The 24,706-nt window shown below is 38.1% G+C and overlaps 2 protein-coding genes across 4 annotated transcripts in view; one reads left to right on the forward strand and one right to left on the reverse strand.

Annotated features, from left to right (window-relative positions):
• The window catches only part of SASS6 (SAS-6 centriolar assembly protein), a 36,962-nt gene extending 23,040 nt beyond the window's left edge, over window positions 1–13,922 (forward strand). For both annotated transcript variants that reach the window (XM_046004819.1, XM_046004829.1), the window contains 5 exons: window positions 219–355; window positions 2,356–2,484; window positions 9,418–9,515; window positions 11,916–12,010; window positions 12,113–13,922. In XM_046004819.1, coding sequence (XP_045860775.1) covers window positions 219–355; window positions 2,356–2,484; window positions 9,418–9,515; window positions 11,916–12,010; window positions 12,113–12,219 — 566 coding nt within the window. In that variant the 3' untranslated portion in view covers window positions 12,220–13,922. The remainder of the gene's footprint in view (window positions 1–218; window positions 356–2,355; window positions 2,485–9,417; window positions 9,516–11,915; window positions 12,011–12,112) is intronic.
• Window positions 13,923–14,136: 214 nt separating this feature from the next.
• The window catches only part of MFSD14A (major facilitator superfamily domain containing 14A), a 43,733-nt gene continuing 33,163 nt past the window's right edge, over window positions 14,137–24,706 (reverse strand). For both annotated transcript variants that reach the window (XM_046004831.1, XM_046004832.1), the window contains 4 exons: window positions 19,751–19,863; window positions 17,929–18,026; window positions 16,632–16,795; window positions 14,137–15,467 (listed from right to left, as the gene is read on the reverse strand). In XM_046004831.1, coding sequence (XP_045860787.1) covers window positions 15,261–15,467; window positions 16,632–16,795; window positions 17,929–18,026; window positions 19,751–19,863 — 582 coding nt within the window. In that variant the 3' untranslated portion in view covers window positions 14,137–15,260. The remainder of the gene's footprint in view (window positions 15,468–16,631; window positions 16,796–17,928; window positions 18,027–19,750; window positions 19,864–24,706) is intronic.

Below are 24,706 nucleotides of genomic sequence, written 5' to 3' on the forward strand. Positions count from 1 at the left end.
TGTATGCTTCTGATAGTAATAGAATAAGGAGTTCTCTGTGGCAGTTGCTAAAATAACAGACTTTAATGGCAAAAATTTAGGTGAACCTATATTTTCCTGTGATGTAAGGTAGTTTTAAAGACTTAAAATTTAAAAAATCTCAATATGATTTTTAGATGTTTGAAGTTATTAGAAAAATTAGTCAAAATTCTTTACCTTGTTTTGTTCTTTTATTTAAGTAATCACATGGTTAAATAAAGAACTAAATGAAAATCAGCTAGTGAGAAAGCAAGATGGATTGGGACCTTCTACCACTCCACCTGTACATTCCAGCAGCAACACAATCAGAAGTGGGATTTCTCCTAACTCAAATATGGTATGTTTAAATTAAGATTTGAGTGGTCTAAGTAAATTACCTAAAACTAAAATATTCCCAGACTGTGTGGAAGTGGGGCATAAGGGTATACTTGCTCTTAACAAAGAGGCTGTATTTCAAGGGCACACTTATTTTTAAAGGGAGTACTCTGGGGGCCTTAAGAAGGAAGAACAGAGTTTGGGCTTAAGTTTGGAACTATGATAGAAGAAGCATAAACCGATGCTGAGTGAAATAAGTCAAGCAGAGAGAGTCAGCTATCATGGTTTCACTTATTTGTGGAGCATAAGAAATAACACGGAGGACATGGGGAGATGGAGAGGAGAAGGGAGTTGAGGGAAATTGGAGGGGAAGATGAACCATGAGAGACTATAGACTCTGAAAAACAGTCTGAGGGTTTTGAAGGGGCGGGGGGTGGGAGGTTGGGGGAGCCTGGTGGTGGGTATTATGGAGGGCACGTATTGCATGGAGCACTGGGTGTGGTGCATAAACAATGAAATCTGTTACACTGAAAAGAAATTTAAAAATTGCCAAATCAAAAAAAAAAAAAAAAAAAGAACAGCATTAACTGAACTCTATTTGAAAAAGAAAAGAGAAAGAAATGTCCTTTTATCAGCCTGTGAGCTCTAGATTCTAGAAGGAATTAGTTATGGTATCTAAGCTTTCTAGCTCCTAAAAGGTCTTTTGCTTTCTCCTTACAAGAAATTAGAGAGGAGAAAAAGAACAGCAGCTCTTTACATCTGGGAGCAAGGCCCTGGTGTTGCTAGGAGAGCTGGCCTAACTCACAACTAGGTCTTGGGGCTCTTCTGTTGAACATAAATAATTTCACAGAATATCAACATCAGGCAAGGCCACTCTGTGACTGTGACAGATCAAGACAAGAACAAGACCACCTAATAATCATATCTGAACACAATTTAAAAAAAATGAAAATTGCTAAACCATAGAACAGGCAAGCATCCTCCTATCCTGGCTAACATGATTGACTGCTCCTTCTTTACCAATTACAGTTTTGGCCTTAATACATTCCTCCCGACTTACCTAATAAGATTTATTTCAGATGATCAGTCATACAATTATCCCCATTTCCAGATAGCATCTGATCCACAACAAAGCCACACTTTATTAAACTCTCTTAAACTACCTAACATATAAGTCCCTTTTAACATCTGCATACTGCCACATCCTTACTGTGTTTCCCACGGTATGCAGTCTCCGTTGTTTGTAAGGAGCCATAAACCCACCGTGTATACCTATAGATATGTTTCTGGTAGTTTTTGATTGGAGAGCATTGGCAGAGGATTTAAAATGCACATATCTAATTGAATTTTAAATCTATACTAGTAAATCAGATTGTACTTGATTTTTAAAAAAAGGAATATATTTTGCTAAATTGGGAAAAGGTGTGAAAAGAAGTGCCCAGTACTGAATTACAAACTTGAAAAACTTGACAGGCTTACCCTTCGTGACTTATGATAAATAGCTATGTAGATGTTTTTTGTCTTGCAGCCAGTGATGTATACAGTTGTTTCTTAAGGTTTGTGTTTCGGTTGTTCTCTTTTAGTCTTTAGGTGACATTGGTTAATGGTGTTGCCGCCATATTGAAACTTAGTGGCAAAGCAAATTATGGTCTGAATTAGTCTATTTAAGAACATTATTCTTAAAAAAATTATTTTTATTTTATGTCTGATTGGCTTATTGATCTGTGACTCCACTCTACCCCCATTCCCCCTTTTCAGGAATGGAAGACCTATAGAGAACCAGGGTGGTTCAGAGAGGTCGTTGTTTGAACTCAGTTCAAAGACAGGTCCAGTGGCTTATTTTGCTAAGCTTGTACAGCCACTCTTAAGAAAACTTAAAGGTATCCTAGCCTCATGCTCTTATAACAAAGCAGAGTTTCATAGTGTCATGATAAAATTGGCCTCTAAGGTAGTGCTTTTAAGTATTAGTATTATAACAACAAAAAAATCTCATCCTTAACCTTTTTCTGTTTTTATTTTTAGGTTGATGGTAGACTTCCTTACCCAACTTGTGGGATTGGTTATCCTGTCTCCTCTGCATTTGCATTCCAAAATACCTTTCCTCATTCTATATCTGCCAAAAATACCATCCACCCAATTTCAGGACCAAAGGTAGAAAAATTAACTAAGAACTTTTTGGGGGAAAATAGCAATTTATTAACAAACATTTTTTTTTTCTTGAAGATTAGCCTTTGGTCAGTTGCTAATTATTAGGTAATACATAAATATGTTCCCAAATATCTAGTTTATGCTTACAGGAAATACAGTCTGTATTATATGGTATTTCTTGAGTCACTCTGGTTTGTAAAAAGCTGGACATCATTCTGCTTACATTTTTTTATTCCCATTCAACCTCTCTTTCCACTTTATTCATTCTCGATTATAACTTTGAAGCCTAACTATCTATCAGTGACTTCATACTGTTGATGTATTAGCTCTGTTGACATTTTTGGATTCTGTTGCCAGTGTTTATTCTTTCTTTCTTTCTTTAAAGATTTTATTTATTCATTTGACAGCAGCGAGAGAGGGAATATAAGCAGGGGAAGTGGGAGAGAGAGAAGCAGGCTTCCCACTGAGCAGGGAGCCCAATGTAGGGCTCGATCCCAGGATCCTGGGATCATGACCTCAACAACTAAGCCACCCAGGTGCCCCTGTTGCCAGTGTTTAAAGGTCTGATAAGGCAGACTTGTAGCATATTCTAAAATGTAGTTCTGGCAACATTATCTTAAATAGCATAGACCTGGCATTTCCTCCAATGTGATTTATTTGCTAAGGCTTTTTTCTATCCCCTTGAGTTTTTCATCATCGTTAGGACTAATGTCTTAGGTTTATATGTTTTCACAATATTATAATTTTATTTACACAATAATTTAATCTACTCAGACCAGCCACTGATTCCTTTTCTTTCCTAACATTAGGTGAAAATTGATTTTTTATAAATTATAGAGATAAGTAAATGTTTTTGAAAGAATTTTTTTTTTAAGATTTATTTATTTATTTTAGAGAGGCACCCCTGTCTTCATGTAGTTTTCGATTTCCTCCTTGATTTCATTGACCCAGTGGGTATTTAGTAGCATGTTATTTAAGCTGCATGTGTTTATGCTTTTTCCAGTTTTTTCTTGTAATTTCTAGTTTCATAACTGTTGTGGTTGATATGATTTCAGTCTTACATTTATTGATACCTGTTTTGTGACCCAGTATGTGATCTGTCCTAGAGAATGTTTCATGTGATTTTATTTTACTTTATTCTTTTAAAGATTTTATTTATTTGTCAGAGAGAGCACAAGCCCGGAGAGTGGCAGGCAGAGAGAGAAAAACAGACTCCCCACTGAGCAAGGAGCCCAATGTGGGACTCAATTCCAGTACCCTGGGATCATAACCCGAGTCAAAGGCAGATGCTTAACCAACTGAGCCACCTAGGCATCCCTGTTTCATGTGATTTTAAAGCATTGCGTATTCTGTTGTTTTGGGATGGAACATTCTGTATGTATCTGTTAAGTCTATCTGGTCTAATATGTTATGCAAAGACACAGTTCCCACTTAATTTTTTGCCTGAATTATCCATTGATGTAAGTGGGGTGTTAAAATCCCCTACTATCATTGTATTATTGTCAATTTCTCCCTTTACATCTGCTAATATTTGCCTATTAAGTGCTCCAGTGGTTGGTACATAGATATTTACAATTGTTGTATCCCCTTGTTGGATTCATCCCTTTATTATTCTTTATCTTCTTTATCTTTTGTTACACTTTAACATCTGTGTTGTCTGATGTAAGTATTGCTATGTAGGCTTTATTTCGCTTCTGTTTTTGTGGAATATCATTTTCATCACTTCAGTTTCAGTATTCATGTGTCTTTAGATCTGAAGTGAATCTCTTGTGGGCAGCATATAAATGGGGCTTGTTTGTTATCCATTCTTTCACCCTGTGCCTTGACTGGACCATTTAGATAATTTATATTTAAAGTAATAATTGATAGGTATGTACTTATTGCCATTTTATTGTTTTCTGTGTGTTTTTGTAGTTCTTCTCTGTTCCTTCTGTTGCTCTCTTGTGATTGATGACTTTCTTAATGTTAGGCTTGGATTTCTTTCTCTCTTGTGTAACTACTATAGATTTGGTTCATATATAATATCCTATATAGCAGTCTGTATTAACTTAATGGTCACTTAATTTCAAAGACATTGTAAAACAACTTTATTTTTACACCCCCTTCCCGGGTTTTGTGTTTTCATGCTTTATATCTTTTTATTTCACAAGTCCCCTTAACTAAATTTTAAAGATTTTATTTATCTTAGCATGCCTGTGAGCAGTGGAGGAGCAGAGGGAGGGAAAAATAACCTCCAGCAGGGGGCGCCTGGGTGTCTCAGTGGGTTAAAGCCTCTGCCTTTGGCTCAGGTCATGATCCCAGGGTCCTGGGATCGAGGCCCACATTGGGCTCTCTGGTTGGCAGGGAGCCTGTTTCCTCCTCTCTCTGCCTACTTGTGATCTCTGTCAAATAAATAAAATCTTAAAAAAAAAAAAAAAAAAAAAAGAATCTCCAGCAGACTCTGTGCTGAGTATGGAGCCCAACATGGGGCATAGTCTCTCGACCCTGAGATCATGACCTGATCTGAAACCAAAAGTCAGATGCTTAACTGAGCCACCCAGCTGCCATCCCCTTAACTAATTTTTTAGAAATAATTGAGTTTGCTACTTTGGTCTTAAAACCTTCATCTAGCATCATAAGTAATTGCTTTGTTACATTTAGTGTATGTTTGCTTTTATTTGTGAAATGTTTTCCTTTCCTAATTTTCTTCTAATTATGGCCTTTTCTTTTCCACTTAAAGGAGTCTCTTTAGAAAGTGACTTTTTTCTCTGGGTCCTTTTAAGATTCTTTTTTCATTAATTTTTTTTTCAGCAACTTATTTATGATATGCCTTTGTATGGCACATGTATGTTTTTATCCACTTAGGGCGTTTTATTGAGGACTTGTTGTCAGGGGTTAATGGCTGACAGCTTGGGAAATTGTGGTCATTATCTCACTTTGTATTTTTTTTTTTGTTATTTCCTTTCAGTACTCCAGTTACACATAGTTGGTCACATATTTTTCCATTGAGACTGTTCATTTATTTTTTTATGCTTTATTTTATATTCTAATATTCTGTCTTAAAGTTTTCCAATCTTTTCCTTAGTGTTTAATATGCTATTATTTCTGTCCAGTGAGAAATTTGTATTTTAGGTAAAGAATTTGTCATCTCTGCAAGTTCCAGTTTATCCTTTTTTATATCTTTCATTTTTCCCATACTTCTGATTTCCATTAAATTCTTGTTCATAGTTATCATTGTTCTAACATCTCTGTCCTTGTTCTGTTTTAATTTCTGTCATTATATTTTATTGACTGTTCTTGGTGTTTTCACATTTTCTCTCATTGTGATCTCTAGTAATTTTTGATAGAATGTGGAACATTTTCAGTGGTTACATTGTTGAGTATGGATTTTGTTATCTTCCTTTAAAGAGTGGCTGCTATTTAAGTTAGTTTGGGGTTCCTTTGATCCCTTTGAAGCATTTTGGATTTTTTGTTTTCTTCTTCAGCTTTACTTCTGTCATCTGGGTAGCTTTTACTCAAGGGGTAGTTCAGCCCTTCTATCTCAAGCTATGTTCCTTCATGGCTCTTCATAATTGCCAAGGACTTTCAACTTTATCTCCATGATTATGAGCTTTGGGAATTGTTCAGATTAAATCTGCCGTCTCTTTTTTTCAGTCTTTGGAGATTTGTCCCTATGCATGTGTCTAGTGCTGAGCAAAAACTCAAAAGGGACCCATGTGCAGATTTCTAGAGGTTTTTCTCTTTATATGTTTTTTTTTTTTTAATTTTATATTTTCATTTATTTGAGAGAGAGTGAGCAAGTGAGCATGAGCAGGAGGAGGGGCAGAGGGAGAGGAGAGGGACTCCCAAGCAGACTCCACAATGAGCATGGAGCCTCTTGATCTCCCAACCCTGAGATCATAACCTGAGCCTGAATCAAGAGTCAGATGCTAAATGACTGAGCACCCAGGAGCCTCCTTATAGCTTCTTGCTTGTCAGAATTCTGCTCTGCAACTTCCACTCACCCAACCTCCCTAAATTCTGATCTTGATCTCTCCCACTTAGCAATTATGTTTTACCTCTGTACCTGAATTTAGATAAAATGCTTCCACTTGGAAAGCTGGGTCAGTTGTAGCGATCACACTTCTCTCAAAGATCACAGTGGTGTACTACCTTTTGTTCAGTATTTGAGACTATTCTTTTTATTTTGTCCAGTTTTGTAATTTATGACTTTTGCCTGTATCTTATGAATTGATATCTGGTACTTAACATTTCTTACTCTTTCATATTTATTTTTCTATAAGGAATATTGGAAAATTCTTTTTAAAAAATCCACTTTAAAAAATCCTTTTTGTGTTTAAGGTTATCATATGAAATGCATAGATTAATGTAGGGAGAACTAATAACTTTGGAATACTGAACATTGATAGTCAAGTACATTAGCTTATACCTTTTTTTTTTTTTTTTTAAAGATTTGACAGAGATCACAAGTAGGCAGAGAGGCAGGCAGGGGTGGGGGAAGCAGGCTCCCCACTGAGCAGAGAGCCTGATGTAGGGCTGGATCCCAGGACCCTGAGATCATGACCTAATCCAAAGGCAGAGGCTTAACCCACTGAGCCACCCAGGCGCCCCTACCTTTTTCTATTCGTAATTTTAACCAATAGTTTGTACCTATCTGCTATTATTGTGAGTTTTTACTAAAAATAGATATTTATTTTCTCTAGCCTTTTCCTTTTGTATGCAAGTAGTCAGTTTTTTTAATCTGTTAGTTTGGTGACAATATGTATACCTTTATTTTTAAGGTACAACCCATTTATAAGTTTCTGGTATGAAACCTCAGTCTTATATCTTAGTTTAGATTTTTGTATAGATTCTTGGATTACTTTTTTTTTTTTTTAATTTATTTATTTGACAGAGATGGCGAGTAGGCAGAGAGGCAGGCAGAGAGAGAGGTGGAAGCAGGCTCCCTGCCGAGCCTGGAGCCCGATGTGGGGCTCGATCCCAGGACCCTGGGATCATGACCTGAGCTGAAGGCAGAGGCTTTAACCCACTGAGCCACCCAGGCACCCCTTGGATTACTTTTGATTGTTTTAAAGATTATTTATTTATTGTTGGGGGCAGGGAGAGAGAGAGGAGGGGTGGAGGGAGCCGGAGAGGGAGAGAAGCAGACTTCTTGCTGAGTGCAGAGCCTGAGCCCGAGATTATTATCTGAGCCAAAACCAAGAGTCAGTCACTTAACTGACTGAGCCACCCAGATGGCACTACTTTTGATTGCTCTGAAGTTCAAATTCTTAGCTTTCATTTAGAATCCTTAAATATAACAGCCTTTGAAAATTCTTGAAAAGGAAAGAATTCTCAGAATGCACAGAATGTGTGAGTTATATGCATAATTGCAGTAAGTAGGGAGACAAGTTTTAGAACTGTGACACTTCCTTAAATGTACATTTGAGGGGATGCCTGGGTGACTCAGTCATTAAGCGTCTGCCTGCAGCTCAGGTCATGATCTCGGGGTCCTGGGATCAAGCCCTGCTTCAGGCTCCCTGCTCAGCGGGGAGTCTGCTTTTCCCTCATCCACTCCCCAGCTTGTGTTCCCTCTTTCACAGTCTCTCTCTCCGTCAAATAAATAAATAGAAAATCTTAGAAAATAAATGTATAGTTGGCCCTTGAACTGTGTTGGGGTTTGGGGGCATTGATTCCCCCCACATTGTCAAAAAACTGCATGTAACTTTTGACTCCCCCCAAATTGAACTACTGTATTTTTAATATATATATATTCATATATATTTTTTACCTCACCCCCCACAAATGTATTTTATATTGTGATTGAAAAGTAAGAAGTTAGATGATAACAAGCAAAGGGAAAGTAGAGGAAAGATACAGGGTAAGCTGGAACAGTAGGACTTTCACGTGCTTTTGGTGCTCCTCATCCCACCTGTGTGTGTGAGGGTTAGTTCACTGAAGGCTCGAACTGAGAGGCAGTAAAGGAACCAGCTCCAGAAAGCGATTCTCGCTGAAGTGGCAAGGCCAATTACTGGTCCTACTTGGCCAGGGAGCACAGAATGATGCACATCATCAAAGAGTCTGGGGGAACTCCACAATGACAGGAAGAAGCCTGCAGTGCAGAGCTGACAGCAGGGAGAGGTGCTGTCGGCCATACTGAATGTTCTCCAAGTCGACGGGCTAATTGCCCAGGGATTTAGCAGCTCACAGCCTACCAGCATTTCCTGTAAACAGAAGCTGCCTTAGAACCATATAGGGAGTCAAGTAGATCAAGCCAACCCAGAGAGATGGTAAAGGTGCTCTGCGTTCCTCTAGACATTGCATAGAAGGAAATTTTTTACGTTTCTCGGTACTGGATAATGAGTGTTAATCAAGGATCCATTTTTGCTGACTTTGGGTCGGGATAAGGAGATGTATGGTACCTCATTCTACTGTACTGTATTTATTAACCAAGATCCATGTATAAATAGAGCCCTGTAATTCAAACCCAGGTTGTTCAGCTATATTAACGTTTGTTTTGTTTTAAAATAATTTTTTTTAAAGATTTTTACTTATTTATTTGACAGGCAGAGATCACAAGTGGGCAGAGAGGCAGGCGGCAGGGGTAGGGGAAGAAGGCTCTGAGCTGAGCCAGAGCTCGATGCGGGGCTCAATCCCAGAACCCTGGGACCATGACCTGAGCTAAAGGTGGAGACTTAACCCACTGAGCCACCTAGGTGCCCCTCAAAATAATTGTTAGGAGAATCATTTTATGCTGTTCATCTTGCTTCTATCACAGGAATGTTTTGACAAGGAGAAAGAGGATTTTTTTTGTTGTTAAATCTTCTCAAGAAAATGTGCTTGTGTTATAAAATTCGTGTTGAACCTGTTCTTCTGTGGTCTAGATTTATCAGGGAAAAAATGGAACCACCTGTCTCCATATGGAACTTTCTCGGTTCTCACTAATTGGGTTACGTGATGTGTTTTCCATCTTTACAGGTCCATTTTAACTTGCAGTTTACAAAACCAAATACACCGCTAGGAGAAGTTCAGTCAGGAACAACTCTTAGTATGCCTTGCTCAACTGATAAGGAAAAGTAAGTACTTGTTGGCATAAAATTTAATGTTTGCAATTTTTGTTTATCCATGCTTGAAAGCTTTGATGCCCACTTATTGTGACATTTTAAGTTACTGATCAGTGGGATTGAAGTGGAGTTCTTTTTATCTGTAAAAAAGAGATTTCCCAGGGTGCCTGGGTGGCTCAGTGGGTTAAGCCTCTGCTTTCCGCTCAGGTCATGATCTCGGGGTCCTGGGATCAAGCCCCGCATCGGGCTCTCTGCTCAGTGGGGAACCTGCTTCTCTCTCTCTCTGCCTACTTGTGATCTCTGTCTGTCAAATAAATAAAATATTTAAAAAAAAAAAAGATTTCCCATATTAAACTGTAGGAGGCAGTTAAACATACAGTAAAAATTTATTTTTTAAGAGCGACTTTCCTGCATAACTGAACCACCTTTCATCTGTTTTGGAGCAAGTACATAGAAATCTTTTTAACTCTTTTTAGTGTGGTTTTGTTTTTGTTTTCTTGTATGGCTGTGTCTGCCTCTGAAAGCTCTCCATTTTTCTGAATTAATGCTTCCAGTGTAAAGTACTCTGAGAAGCCAGCTATTTTAATTTTATTTATATTTTAAAGATTTATTTATTTTAGAAAGAGAGAGAGAGTGCACAAGCAAAGGGAGGGGCAGAAGGAGAGGGAGAGAAGCTGACTTCCTGCTGAGCATGGAGTCCAAAGGCGCAATCTCAGGACCCTCAGATCATGACCTGAGCCAGAACAAAAAGTCTTACCCTTAACCGACTGAGCCACCCAGGCACCCCAGGAGTCACCTATTTTAAAATGCTAGAATTCTTTGCTAAGAATAAGGCTTGTGAGATTGTCCCATACCTACAAAAATAAGCTTTAATTTTATGACGTGTTCTGCCTACTCAGAAATGCCTTCCTATTTTTTAGCTCTTACATAGTTTTACATAGTGAGGTTTGTTTCATCATTGAGTTGTGACTAAATTATAAACAGCTCATGAAAACTTGTCTCTCTGGGTAGTTTCTCTGGTAGTCTACACACGTTTGTACTATTTTTTTCTTATTATTATGCTTCTTAAAAATTAATCACTTTAAGACCTCTCTGCTGGCACTAATTACCATGAGCTAGCATCATTCAAGTATATTGTGGAATAAATTACTAATAGTTCAAAGAGGCTTCTTATCCCAGTTCTCTGGCTCTCACTCATTGGCTTCTGTAAAACTGGCACCAGCACGAATATTACAAAAGTTTGGGAGCCTCTCAAAAAAAGAATTCTTTGAAATCTTGAAATGTATGTGTTATATTTAATCTTACACTTGTTTAAGAGGCACAGCATTTATAATCCCTGTTAATGGTAGAACACCATGTTCATATATTTAACTCTGTCATATACACCAAGCACAGTTTTACTTATAGAAAATATATTTGTGGTACAAAATCAAACATGATCATGTGTCCCTAAAATTAGGACTGTTCAGCTATTTTGAGTATTTTCTGTTTGTAATTGGTTTTTTCCTGTATTTGTTGTCAGGTAGGAAAAAGTGGCAATGGGTATCAGAAGTGAAAAAAAAGTTTAAATTGAAGGAAATACCTATTCACCCACTTAATTCTTTTCTGAAAATTGGAAAAAGACCATTAAATTTTAAGAACGTACATTGTTTTACAAGTGCCTTTAAACTCTTGTGCCATGGAACTATTAGAGAAACTTAACACTGGACAGACTTAGAAAAAAGGAGTATGGTGGTAGAAGGGGGAAAATACAACTACGTAGATGCCCCGTATTTCTCTAAACTTTTGTATTTGTATTCATCTGACTAGAATTCATTAGTTATTAATTTTAATAGTGCATATTAATGACATCTTCGAAGTACTATAAAGAGCTTTTGGCAAAGGAAAAATTTTACTCTTTAATTATTATTTTTTAAAAGTAGTCTCCATGCCTAGTGTGAAACCCAATGCAGGGCTTGAACTCACAACCCTGAGATTGAGACCTGAGCTGAGATGGATTCAGAGGGTTAACTAGTTGAACCAACCAGGTGCCCCTTACTCATTTTAAATACAAGATAGAAATGGTTAAATGATACTCTTGAAGCATGAACATGTGTTTTCATTCAGCATGTATCACTTATGCATTATTGTCTTATGGTTTCATAGTACTAGACTTTTTATTTCCCCTATATTCTTTCTTAGCTCTTCGACTTATTAGTGTTATTTATTAGAGCCTGCTGTTCATTGGGAAGGGTACTTTGGCTTATGGATACACTGCTTGCTTAAGAAACCAGTGAAGAATGACTTGTTTTGAACAAAGCTATAAACATAGATTATTTTATATATAGTATGTGTTTGCAGATTAACAGTTAATGTTGATGGTTTATCTCAAGTGAAAATAAATGTTAAAATAAATACTGTTTTCCTTTCAAGTGGTGCAAATGTAGGGCTGGAATCCAAATACCTGAAGAAAAGGGAAGACAGCATTCCTTTACGTGGGCTCAGCCAAAACCTGTTCAATAATCCAGGTGAGAGGACAGTTCTGAAATGGATTTGACAGTGGTTTAATTGATTATATTTTATATAGAACTAAGTGAATACAAATAATCTTTTTTTGTCCTCATTTGCAGACCATCAAAAAGATGGCACGTTAGGAGCATTACAGACATCTTCCAAACCTGCAGTGCTCCCTTCTGCATCTTCTGCGTATTTCCCTGGGCAGTTAACAAACAGTTAATGCTAGTGTTTTCTTTTACTTTTTATTGAAATTTTATAAATTCCCATGGTTTAAAAATATATGAGCAGCATAGATCAAAATTCTAAGCCAGCAAGTTTCAAAGTTTACTCGAGCTTACTGTGTTAGATTGTTTGGGTCCTTTTTAACTCCTGCTGTCGTTCCACAGCAAGCTAGAGGAGCCAGTTTGTACTTGGGGGATTCGGAGTGAAGATTCTGAGTAAATGACACTTTTTGTTTGTGAACATGGTGTTTGATAGAATAATAGTGTGAATTTTATTAAATGAATCCTTAGAAATTCTCAGAATTTCTGAAGGAAGAATTGATCCTCATAAGGGACATTCTAGTCATTGAGAATCTAGGTAAATGAAAACCTGCTCAGATAGAATATGAAACCAAAGAATGTCACTTGTTTTATCATTTCCATTGGTAAAATAAAAGTTTTAAGTTTGACAACTGAAAATTATGAGGGAAAATGATTATCTCCAAAGATATCTATATTATTGATATTTACAATAAAGGGGAAATCCTAAAATTACCTTCAATGAATGAAATTAACCCTTCATAGCAAGTAAATATTTTCCTTGCAGCATCTTTAAATTAGCTATTGAACAAGTCCAACTAATTCTGATAATTTTGATAAATTAGAAAAATAATTTCGACAATGTATTATATAACCTGATTAGGTATAAATTGCTTTGAGCTGCAAAGTTTATAGAATTTTAATGCTTCCTGGAAATCTATACTTACCCAGTTTTTCTCTCATTTGGAGTTTTATTAGTTTGTTATTCAGTTAAATCCATATTAGTGGAATGTTTTTAAAAGTACATTACAAAGTACTTTAAGATCATCATGAATATTCATTATTCTTAATACTGTCAGTTCATTTTAATGTTTGCTTAATAAGGTAGGCAAAGTGAGTAACTGCTGGAAGTTACAATTTTTTTCTCTTTGTAACCAAACCAGTTTCAAGTAAGAATTATTTGGAAAAAAATTAGGTTCGAAAATTTCACCCAGACTCAAAGGGTCCCATTTTGTTTTCTTCCTGACGACCACCCAGTACAGAGTAGCATCGTCTTATGAAATTTATAAATCAATTTTTGTTTACAAGGATTGCTAATGCTCATGTGCCATTTAAAAAACTATTTTCAAGGACATTACTACATAGATTAGGAAAGAGAATTCAATGTATTAATAGCAATGTTATTAGGTTTATAGTAAGACAAAGAATCTAGTATTTGGTCGTATTTTTCTGAAGCCACAAAATTGAGTCTTGTCATACCTTGAAACTGTGCTGGTAGTTGCAAGCAGTCTTTAACTAGGGGATTTATTCTAAAAAATTGAGTAACCATTACTGGGTAGTGACTTTTATATATGACTTGTCATTTCAATATACTGTATGAGTATTTGTAAGAATACTTGGTTACAGTAACTTGAAAGCATTTAATAACCTAGAAAGTAGCCTCTTGGTGATATTAGAATCTTTCCTGTAAATATTATGTAATATATAAAAACATGACAGGGTTTGGATGGGATTTAGGGCATACAGGTAGTTTTTTTTTTATTTGAAATTATTTTGCAGTGTACAGCTGTACATGTGTTAATAATCACAAGGTTGCACTTAACATATTTCTATAAACTGAGCTTTGTTAATAAAGTATTTATGGAGATGACGTGTATATAAAAATAAACAGCATTGATCTGCAGCTGTTGATGATGCTTAGAATTTAAGTACTTCCATTTAATTTACGGACTAATTTTCCATTTCTTTTGTCTTCCTATAGGAGTATTTTGTAGTGGGCGGGGAAGGAGATTAAAGGGAAGATGGTGTAAAGCTTTGATTTGTTACTGTAAAAATGATTATGGTAACAAATAAAGCTAACAGACCTTACAGGGAATCACAGATCAAGACTTTCTTTAAAAAAAAAATCATTAAAATATTTAATTTTATTAACAGAATATTTACATTTCTTTTAAGACCTTATTTAACCATAGTGAATGTTCCAAGTTTAAAAAGCATTGAGCAATAACCACACACAAGATGAAAACAGTGTAAACTATACAATACTTTATGTACAATTTTTACAAAGTAACACTTTTTAAATAATATAACTGGACACAAAAATATACACTTTAGAGAAATTCACATCAGTAATTGTATAAAGCTCTCTTCTAGAGTCCTGAAAATTTAGGACAAACATTAGCTCTGTAAATAAAGTGTTACTGTGACAGTCCTGAAAGGCCACTATATATATTTATCTACATATAGATATCACATTGACATTTTCAAGGCTACCAGCTTTACTATATAATTTTTAGATTATGTATTCAAGTGTTGAGGTTCTTGTGATTATGCAAACATTAAAAGAATAGTGGTATAAGTAGCTGGGGAACAAACCCGAGCCAGCGTTTAGATTTAATTTAAATTGTTCCCAATTTAAATTCTAAATGGCTGATATTTTCTCATTTCAAAAACAGTGGTGAATGTTTAAATAAAATTACTACAAACAAGCTTGAAACATGATTCAGATTTAGTACAATTTTCTTAGTTGTTTTTTTTTTTAATGCAAACAATTCATTTACCATTTCTTCACTTTAGTGCATCTGCATTAAGGCTTTGAATTATTTGACCCAAGATTTTACAATGTTAAAAACGAACAGGTCCATAACCGTACTACCTACTCTGTCTCGCTGTGAGTCAGCATAGAGTTAAAGCTCAACACCTGAAGGAAATGGTAGCAGAGACGTTGCTAGTATCTAAGAAGGTATGTATATAGTTTTTAATTAAAGGATGTATAATAAAACAAAAGCTAGTGGCAAGAAATTGGTGCTAATAAACAAAAGGTTTCTTTTCAAAAGAAATTGTAACATCTTTGGAAAACTGTCCGGTTCTGGTTCTTTCTTTAGTTCCCACGGAGTTCATGCAGATACATTTCTTAAGACAACCTTAAAGTACATTGTAGATGGAAATGGAATGTACATCCAGAACTATAGGTGAAAACTAAGACCTGGGTGTGACAGAAAAGTCTTCCTGATTTCAGTCATCACACATTTGTGTCCTGGAGTAAAGGTTCTTTGGCCTCTCCTGGCGCTTGTGTACTATGAGGATGGCTGTGACCGCCACAGTGCTTTCTCCAACTGCTGGACCGTAAGCTTAAATTGGTATGTTCTGGAATAAACAAGGCAACAAGCAGAGCCAGCAGTACTGAACAGGCTCCAAAGAGGAAGGGGGGGCCAGGGATGATCGAATTCTGAGAAAGAAAAAGATAATTAGGACTTTTGTGCCGAAATCTCCTTTTTATAATCAGATTGCTGTGAATGATAAGCCAGGGTCTTCTCTCTTCAGAGCCATAGTTAGAAAATGCATTTGCTTTTCAGGAGAAAGGGACACTATCATACTCTCACTATAAAATTCTGAGGATTACAGCTGATCCAAGGAACAGAGCCACAAGAGTTTTTCAAAAACGGCCTATGCAGGGGCGCCTGGGTGGCTCAGTGGGTTAAAGCCTCTGCCTTCGGCTCAGGTCATGATCCCAGGATGCTGGGATTGAGCCCAGCATCCGGCTCTCTGCTCCGCAGGGAGCCTGCTTCCTTCTCTCTCTCTGCCTGCCTCTCTGCCTAGTTGTGATTTCTGTCAAATAAAATATTAAAAACAAAAAAAACAAAAAAACGGCCTATGCAAAAATAGACTGTCACCTGCCGCACAGAATCTGAACACATCATACAGCTCATGAGCCTTCACCTCAGTAGCTCAACAGGAAGATCTCAAAAGTAAAATTAAGTGGCATACACTATGTTAACCACAGTAGCGGGATCAGTGACCGTTTTCTTTATTTACAAAAGCAAACTACATTCTCTAGTAACTGTAAGTGAGGGAAGCACAGCTAATGCTGTTACCTAAGAATCAAAAGGCTTTTGTATAGCCTACAAACAAACATTCATTTTTATTTAAAAGCAGTTTCCTGTGCTCTGCTAAACAAGCCGGAAACTGATGAGCTGTTTGTATTGGCTAATCTGCCGTTGTTAATGTTTTCAGTTGTAAGGAGGGAAAGTACAGCAAACAAGTGAATCAGCACCTAACTGCCATTTGCTACAGAAGGCAGGCCTCACCTGGGGACCTCATGCAGCATACACGTCCCCGACGAGACAATGGTACAGACCAGTGGCTATTAACCATACCATGAGGTGTAACATCACAAACTAGAATAGTTTGATAATTCTTAAATTGACGAGGGGAAAGGTGTGTATAGCCGATTTCAAAAAGAGGTATACAGGGGCACACAGTCCCTTCGGCTTTGGTTTTTAAGTGCTGTGGATCTAAAATAATCTCACATAAAAGCTTGGGTGACCAAAAACCATTTATCTTTCAACCCAGCCAAACGAACTGTATTTTTATCAGGTGAATGAAGAATTACCTGTTCGAAATGGTGCTGTGGACTTGTGTTTGTTCCCAAGTCTGTTCCTGTCATTGGCAGTTCTTTAAGTTCCACATGGAATATGTAGAAAATGAATCCATAAAGAGCTGGTCCCAGACCATTGCACAGTCCTCGAATTCCTGTTATCATTCCTTGAACAACACCTAAATTGTTTACACAAATTATGTAATGCGCCGTTTACTTTCTTCCTGTTCCAGAACCAGTACAAACAAAGTCAGTCTAAAATCAAAGTTCTTATTAGACACTAGCAATTTACCAAGATGGCCTTAACAAAATACTTAGAAGCCATGAGCTCTACAAAGTAAGCTATCTGATACAAATGTGAGATCAGGTAGAGCCAACCCAAACACAGGTCTAGTTTAAGCAAGCGGGCAAAAGCACTTTTAATTTCCCTTTAAAACATCCCTGGCTAGGGGCGACTGGGTGGCACAGTGGGTTAAAGCCTCTGCCTTTGGCTCAGGTCATGATCTCAGGGTCCTGGGATGAAGCCCCGCATCGGGCTCTCTGCTCGGCAGGGAGCCTGCTTCCTCCTCTCTCTCTCTGCCTACTTGTGATCTCTATCTGTCAAATAAATAAAATCTTAAAAAAAAAAAATCCCTGGCTAAAAATCAGGCACGAGTTCACAATACTAACTGTTAAAAAGAAAAAACCTGCCTCTAAGCAGCTACTTAAGACCCTCTGAGTCAAATACAGAGTTTGAGTTTTGCTTTCCTCTGGCATCTTTTCTCAAATTTAAAATGCAATTTGTTTTGGCCATAGGCCTTTCCTTCCTCACTTAATCAACCATGTGATCACTGCCCCTCTTGTAACACCCCTTTTTCCCCTTATGTCTTGAGAAAACACATCCTTTTCAAAGAATTATCTGTTAGCATTTTGAGAATTAAATGTTCCTATCACAAAAGCGTAAGATAAAAAATGTTTTCTATGGTTTTTAGATGACTGAAACCTAAGATTTAAATAAAAGGGTTATTTAAGCCCAAGATGTCTAGCACATCATAGCAAACACATAATAGTGAAAATAAGGTGGCCAGCCTACATCACTAGATTTTCTAGCAAAAGAACAGGTAGGGCCACGTAGTCAGAGTGAGAGACATGGTTACAGACATCCACCGAAGGACAATACCTTGGAATCTGCTTTTCCTCTTAACAGTGAAAGCAATTTTAAATTCTTTACTTTGAAGATATGCTTACGATCCCATACTGAGGACGGAGATAGAAAATAGGATTTGAGTATTCTGTGCTTTGAAATAATTATCATGGGTTCTTGTCAACTCACCTTGTTGATCAGCATCGGCAGTTCGTGAAACAAGGGCACTGACCGCTGGAAAGGTAATGCTAGACATGGCCGCCACCGCCCCAGCAGCCCACATCATCCTGTAACCAAAAGCAGCAAAACAAAAATATATTCTCCACTGTACCTGTCAGTCAAAATATACACTTGAATTCAAGTTGCTGTTACTGCAAAGTGGCTGTGGTACAAGGAAAAGGAGAACGGTACTTGGTCTATTCCTTCCTTCCTGTGTGACTCTGGGCAAGTCACTCTAAGGTCTGAGTAGCGGGTGGGGATGGGGAGCGTTGAGAATACCATACGATACACATACAGAAACAGCCATTATGTGTTTCCCCAGCCAGTAAGACTCTGCAGGCCATGTTCCCACAGACTTGTGCTTCAGTGTGAAGCTACTGAGCTGATCTAAGCCTTGGATGTTCTGGGCTTGAAACTTGAAACAAGTGTTTTAGATCATTAAAACTGTGAGTACCTCTTTGTAAAAACTAGATTGGAAAACAAAACATCTATCAAAACACATTCTTGGGGCCTGGGTGGCTTAGTTATTAAGCATCTGCCTTCGGCTGAGGTCATGATCCCAGGGTCCTGGGATTGAGCCCCACACATCAGGCTCCCTGCTCAGTGGGGAGCCTGCTTCTCCCTCTCCCACCCTCCCTGTGTTCCTGCTCTCACTATCTCTCTCTGTTAAATAAAATCTTTAAAACAAAACCAAACCACTCTTGATGCTTACTCCTATTCGATCCAAACAGAGGTAGTATGTTTGGGGGAATGAAACCTGAGTGAACCGAGTTCAGTCCCATCATCCTGAGCACAAAGGTGCACCTCTGTGGCCCAACCTTGACCTCACTACAGCCATCACCCTTCAGGCCACCAGACTGGCAAGAAAAGGAAATAGCCTTCTGACAGGAAGCTGGGGCCAAAACAATAGGGCTTTCTCAATGAACTTCTGGTCTGTCATCAGTAATGATCACTGATGTCACATGTTTTTTTCTAACCAGAAAAACAAAGAAGGTGGGGCGCCTGGGTGGCTCAGTGGTTTAGGCCACTGCCTTTGGCTCAGGTCATGATCTCAGGGTCCTGGGATCGAGTCCCGCATCGGGCTCTCTGCTCGGCAGGGAGCCTGCTTCCCTCTCACTCTCTCTGCTTGCCTCTCTGCCTACTTGTGATCTCTCTCTGTCAAATAAATAAATAAAATCTAAAAAAAAAAAAAAAAAAAAAAAAAGAAAAACAAAGAAGGTAAATAACGCTAGCTTTCAGGGCTTTGCTGCGTTGAGATTACATGTCTTATCCTAATGACAGACTGATACAGATTAAATGCTCATTAGAGATTTAAAAATGAATCTCATTAAAAAAAATCTGTCACATAGAAAATGTCACACCCTTCTACCCTCAAGCCATTCTAGAATATACAAATACCCCAGTGAGAAATCTGTATTGTATACATTTTGAGAGAAAAAAGGCATAGTAGGAGATGGACTAAAATCTAATAATAAGCTTTAGATGAGAAGCAAAAAAAAGTCTGTCAATTAGGGGCACCCACGTGGCTCAGTTGGTGGGGTGTCCAACTTGATTTTGCCTCAGGGTCCTGGGATCGACCTCTCCCCCAATCCCCCCCCCCCCCAGGATCTCCAGTCAGCAGGGAATCCACTGGGGATTCTCCCTCTCCCTCTGCCCCTCCCCCGCTCACGAGTATGCTCATGCTCTCTCCCCTCTAAAATAAATATCTTTTAAAAAGTCTGTCAGTTATACCTCAACAAAGCTGGGAAAAAAGGGGCACATATCAAAATTTTAATAATTAAAATATACCTACCAAGGTTCTGAACCAAAGCCATACCATGCCAGCTGTAATATTTGAAATCCCAGACCCAATAAAATGGTGTTCTTATTTCCAATTGACCGCATAAGTAAACTCAAGACTATGGTCTAGAAAAGAAGAAAAACCAGAATGGAATGGTTTATCAGGAAGAACTTTTTAAAATAAAAAATACTTGGTGACGTCCTTCAATCTGTAATATAAAAGGACTACTACCACTTTTCTACATTTTGGCATTTTTAGGTTGCCCTGAATATATCTTGAGACTATTACTCCAGGTCATATAGAGCAAATGAAAGGTCCCTTTGCTGACCCAGATCCAGGGAAGAAGAAAAGTGAAAACAGAAAAGTTGAACTTTCTATTCAGTATATTTCTACTGACTGCTTAAATCAGAAATTGTAAGCAGTAGCATCAAAAGGTCTGAACAGATGATTTGGGGATCCCGGTTATGTAACTGCTTTAAAAGTTTTTACGGTTCCAAGTTAATCCAAAATGCTTATCCTCCCACTAAGCAAAACCGAAACAGTACAAGAATTACTCTCTATCCTTCATCTAAATTATTGCTGAAAGCATGATGCTTTTACAAACAGTAAACAGGTGTAAGTATGATTTGGAAAAACAGCCTGGATCATAATCTTGGCTCTAACTATGTGACCCTGGGCAAGTTACTTCACACTGAAATAGTTCTGTCTCTTAAAAAAACAGTACCTACTTCAAAACTCTGTCACGTAGGTTAGAGGAGGTATTTACAAAATGCTTAGCACTGTGCTTGGCACACTGTAGGTGTTCAGTAAACAATATTATGGGTTGAATGGGTTTTCTTTCAAAGCGAACAGAAATTCAACAATGATTTGGGGACATAACAAAGTATTTCTTGCTATTTTTAGAAAAAGATTTTATATCTTTTTAAAAATTTGTATCTCCCTCTGCCTACTGTTCCCCCTGCTTGTGCACTCTGTCAAATAAATAAACTCTTAAAAAAAAAATAAATTCTTTAAATTGAGGGTGCCTGGGTGGCTCAGTCAGTTAAGATCTGCCTTTAGCTCAGGCGATCCAGGAGTTCCGGGATCAAGTCCCACACTGGGCTCCCGCTTAGCAGGGCGTCTGCTTCTCCCTCTCCACCACCCCCCACCCCCACTCATGCTCACACTCCTGAAAAAATAAAAGCTTTAAAATAAACAAAATTCTCTAAATTGAAATAACCATTTAAGAGCTTAATCCGATTCAATCACAAGCCAGTGGAAAGCAAATGAAGAGCCCTGTAGGAGTTCTTGAACAATTAAGACTCCTAGATTTCTTCTCTCCGATTTCCCCTTAAAACACTAGCGAGTGTAAGAGTTCCACAAGGTATGGAACCTTGCTGGATTCCGTTCTTCTCAACAACCACAACCACAAAAGGGAACTCACCCCGAGTAAGCAGTTAGCAAAGAAAAACTTCCTGTATACAGGACACCCTAACTGAGAACACTGATTTTCTCCCGAAAGGCAGGAACTTCCTTAAGTATCTGTAGCTTTGTATCCCTAGCAGCTACTGTATCTTCTTAGTATTTATAGAAAACGTGATTTTTAAATGTCAAAATAGTCTCAATAATGGGATAAATTACTTAGTGTATACAGTATGCTAGACAAGAAAAATTATTGGGTGTCCCTTTAGTGTAACTCATTTTGTCCCAAAGGCTGAATAGCTAATTTAACCAAGGCATATATAGCTAGTTAACAGTTAACTGACATCAGTTTTGGTCAGTTAAACAAATATATCCCAAGTTCCTACTATATCCCACTGCTATTCTAGGTCTAAGGGAACTGACCTAAGGGTCAGAGAATAGGTCAAAGTACTGGTCAGCAAACAAAATACCTCATCTGGGAGGGAAGATGGACGTAAGTGCACTGGTTTTAGCAAGATCATTGCAGGTTGTAGCTGCTATGGAAAAGAATGGGGCAGTGGAATAGAGGTGTTGCTTGCACCAGGATGGCCAGAGAAGGCCCTTCTGAGGCAACAGCTGAATGGGGAGGGAGGTGGCTACGTGAATATCTCGGGGATCAGAATACTCCAACAAGTGGTAACTGCAAGTGTAAAGGCCCTAAACTGGAATATATTCAATAACAGGGATTATGGGACACAATGAGGTCATGTTGATTCCAGTTTTTATTCTGGTTGCAAAGGAAAGTAAATTTTAAACAAGAGGATTAAAATTTCACTCTACAGGGGCGCCTGAGTGCTTAGTCTGTTAAGTGTCCAACTCTTGATTTTGACTCAGATCATGATCTCAGGGATGTGAGATCAAGCCCTGCATAGGGCTCCCTGCTCAGCGTGGAGTCTGTTTGAAATTCTCTCTCCCTCTGCCCCTCCCCCTGCTCATACTCACACACTCTCTCTCTCTCTAAAATAAATAAAATCTTAAAAAAAATTCACTTTACAAAAATTACTTTCCCAAGTGGCGAATAAACTATAGGGAGACCAGATGGAGGCAACAGCCATGGCTCAGACTGGCTCCTAATATCAGAGATGGGGAGAGATGCTTCAATTCAGAATGGATTTAGAGACAGAGGTAACAGGAGACACCATCTGAGGGACTACGTGGTAAGGATAAAGAAAGGCAAAAATCCACAAATATGACACCAAAGTTTGTTGTGGCCCCAGCAACTAGGAGCATGGTGATGCCCATCAACAAGGTGAGCAGTGCTAAAGGAATCCAGATTTCAGTTTTGGTTATGTCGAGTTTAAATGCCCAACATGTGTCAAACAGGCGCTCAGTCAGGGGCCGGCCTAGAGGTAAAATCTTAGGAGGTCACCAGCACATGGAGGACTAGGTAAGAGCACTGAGGGAGGAAATATGTCCAACAATAACCCTGCACTCACATAAACTTTTATTTAGTGCAAAAGTTAGGCTTGCGTGCCTCCTGGCACCAAAGAAGTGATGAGGCCTAAAAGCCCCAGAGAGGACAGCAAACATTTGGCTCCCACTGGGAAGTGGGTCTGTCCATGTTTCCAGATCTTCTCATTTGGGGGGAGAAGCTACATACACATATTTTCATATAACCTCCCAATCTTTAAATGGTTACTACTAATTTTTCAAGTAAGTATGTATGTATGATTTAAGATTTTGTTTTCGTAAGTAATCTCTACTCTATGGAGCTTGCACTCCCAATCCCGGGACCAAGAGTCACATGCTCTACCGACTGAGCCAACCAGAAGCCCTTCTTCAAGTTTTAAAAACTCCGCAGAAAAATAAACAACGGCTTCTAATTTAGCACTTAGCTGAGTTGCGGGCACAGTACAGGGTGCTACAGTGACCAAGACGAATGTGCTATAATCCTGACCTCACTCACAGGCTACTCTTCCCACAATCTACTGAGGCAAAAATAATAAAAAACAAACAGAGGTAAAAGCAATAGGACAGTGTATTCTGTACAATGACAGAGATATACCTCAGTTAGTACGGGAACTCAGAGGACACTTAGAGCAGAGGGTGGGGAGGCAGAAAGACCAGCAGGAACAAAGGCACAAGGGCAAGCAGTAACACGAGCAGGCAAGCAACAAGTTATTCTCAACTGTATACTTGACATAAATGAGAATACAAGACACCACTTCTACCTGTGAAGTTATATATTATACTTAATATCTTAGTTCATATAATGACAGCAACATAATGATCAATTTATCTATCTACACTACATACTTCCATTAACCTGTTTTTTGAAGTCCAACTAATTTTCTCACTTTTTAAAATGTGATTCATCTCAAAAATGATATTTCTACATAGGCCTCAAAAGCTAAATGGTCACTTAAGGAGCATACTCCTTGTGGGCTGGGTATATAACAACTCCTTTATGTCCAATGCTGGCTGGCTGGCAGCTCATATCCTCCCACACTCCCAAGCACTGCGAGCGCTCTGCACACAAGCCCAACCAGGCCCCCTCCTGTATCCACAGCTATTTTCCATCTTGTTTTTTTAAAAATTTATTTGACAGAGACAGACACAGTGAGAGAGGAAACACAAGCAGGGGGAGTGGAAGAGGGAGAAGCCGGCTTCCCACTAAGCAGGGAGCCCTGGAGCAGGAAGCTAGTTGTGGGACCCTGGGATCATGACCTGAGGCACTTAATGACTGAGCAACCCAAGGGCCCCTGTTTTCCATCTTCTACCCTTTGTGCTAGGTGCCCTCTGCTGAGCAGAGAGAAAATTTCCTCTAAAGCACCTTCACATCACTCCAGCAGTGTTACTGCCCAAATTTCTAAGGCATCTGCAGCTTCTATGATCAGTGACACGAAACAGCTACTCGTCTCTTATGTGCCATTATAGTAAATGTTAGCTTGTTCTCTTCCTCTAAATCTTAAACAAAATATTACCAAATATAATCTCAGCAATGTATGAAAGAGATAAAACATCATGAGCGGGTTGGGTTTATCCCAGGATTCAAGGCTGGTTTAACATTCGATAATTCCTCAAGCTCAACTCTTACTATTTGTACATTGTTTCCTTGGTGATATGCTTCAGAAAGGTGTCTTTTAAAAAGCTATTTTTACATATAGGCAACAATATATTTTCCCCAAAGCTGAAGTGCACTTTTCTGACAGCCAGAAATGCATATTTAAATGCAGCGTTATTTCTGATTAAGGAGCTTCAAGATAAAATAGGAGTTAGAATGGATATTAAGGAGAGCACATGATATAAGGAGCACTGGATATTATTTAAGATTGATGAATCACTGACCTCTACCTCTGAAACCAATAATATATGTTAATTGAATTTAAATTTAAAAAAATTAATAAAATGGAAGTTAGAAATAGTACTAATACTCAATGCCAATGAATGCAAGAGTGGGGCAATGGGTATACTATAGAACTTAAATATTAATTTGAAACTTATCATTAAACCTACCAAAAATTTGTTAAGTGATGAGATCTGCAGAAAGAATCCTACACCTAAGAGATGGTAAAACATCTAAGAGAC

The sequence above is a fragment of the Meles meles genome, chromosome 1 (genome assembly GCF_922984935.1).
Source record: "Meles meles chromosome 1, mMelMel3.1 paternal haplotype, whole genome shotgun sequence".
Lineage (NCBI taxonomy): Eukaryota > Metazoa > Chordata > Mammalia > Carnivora > Mustelidae > Meles > Meles meles.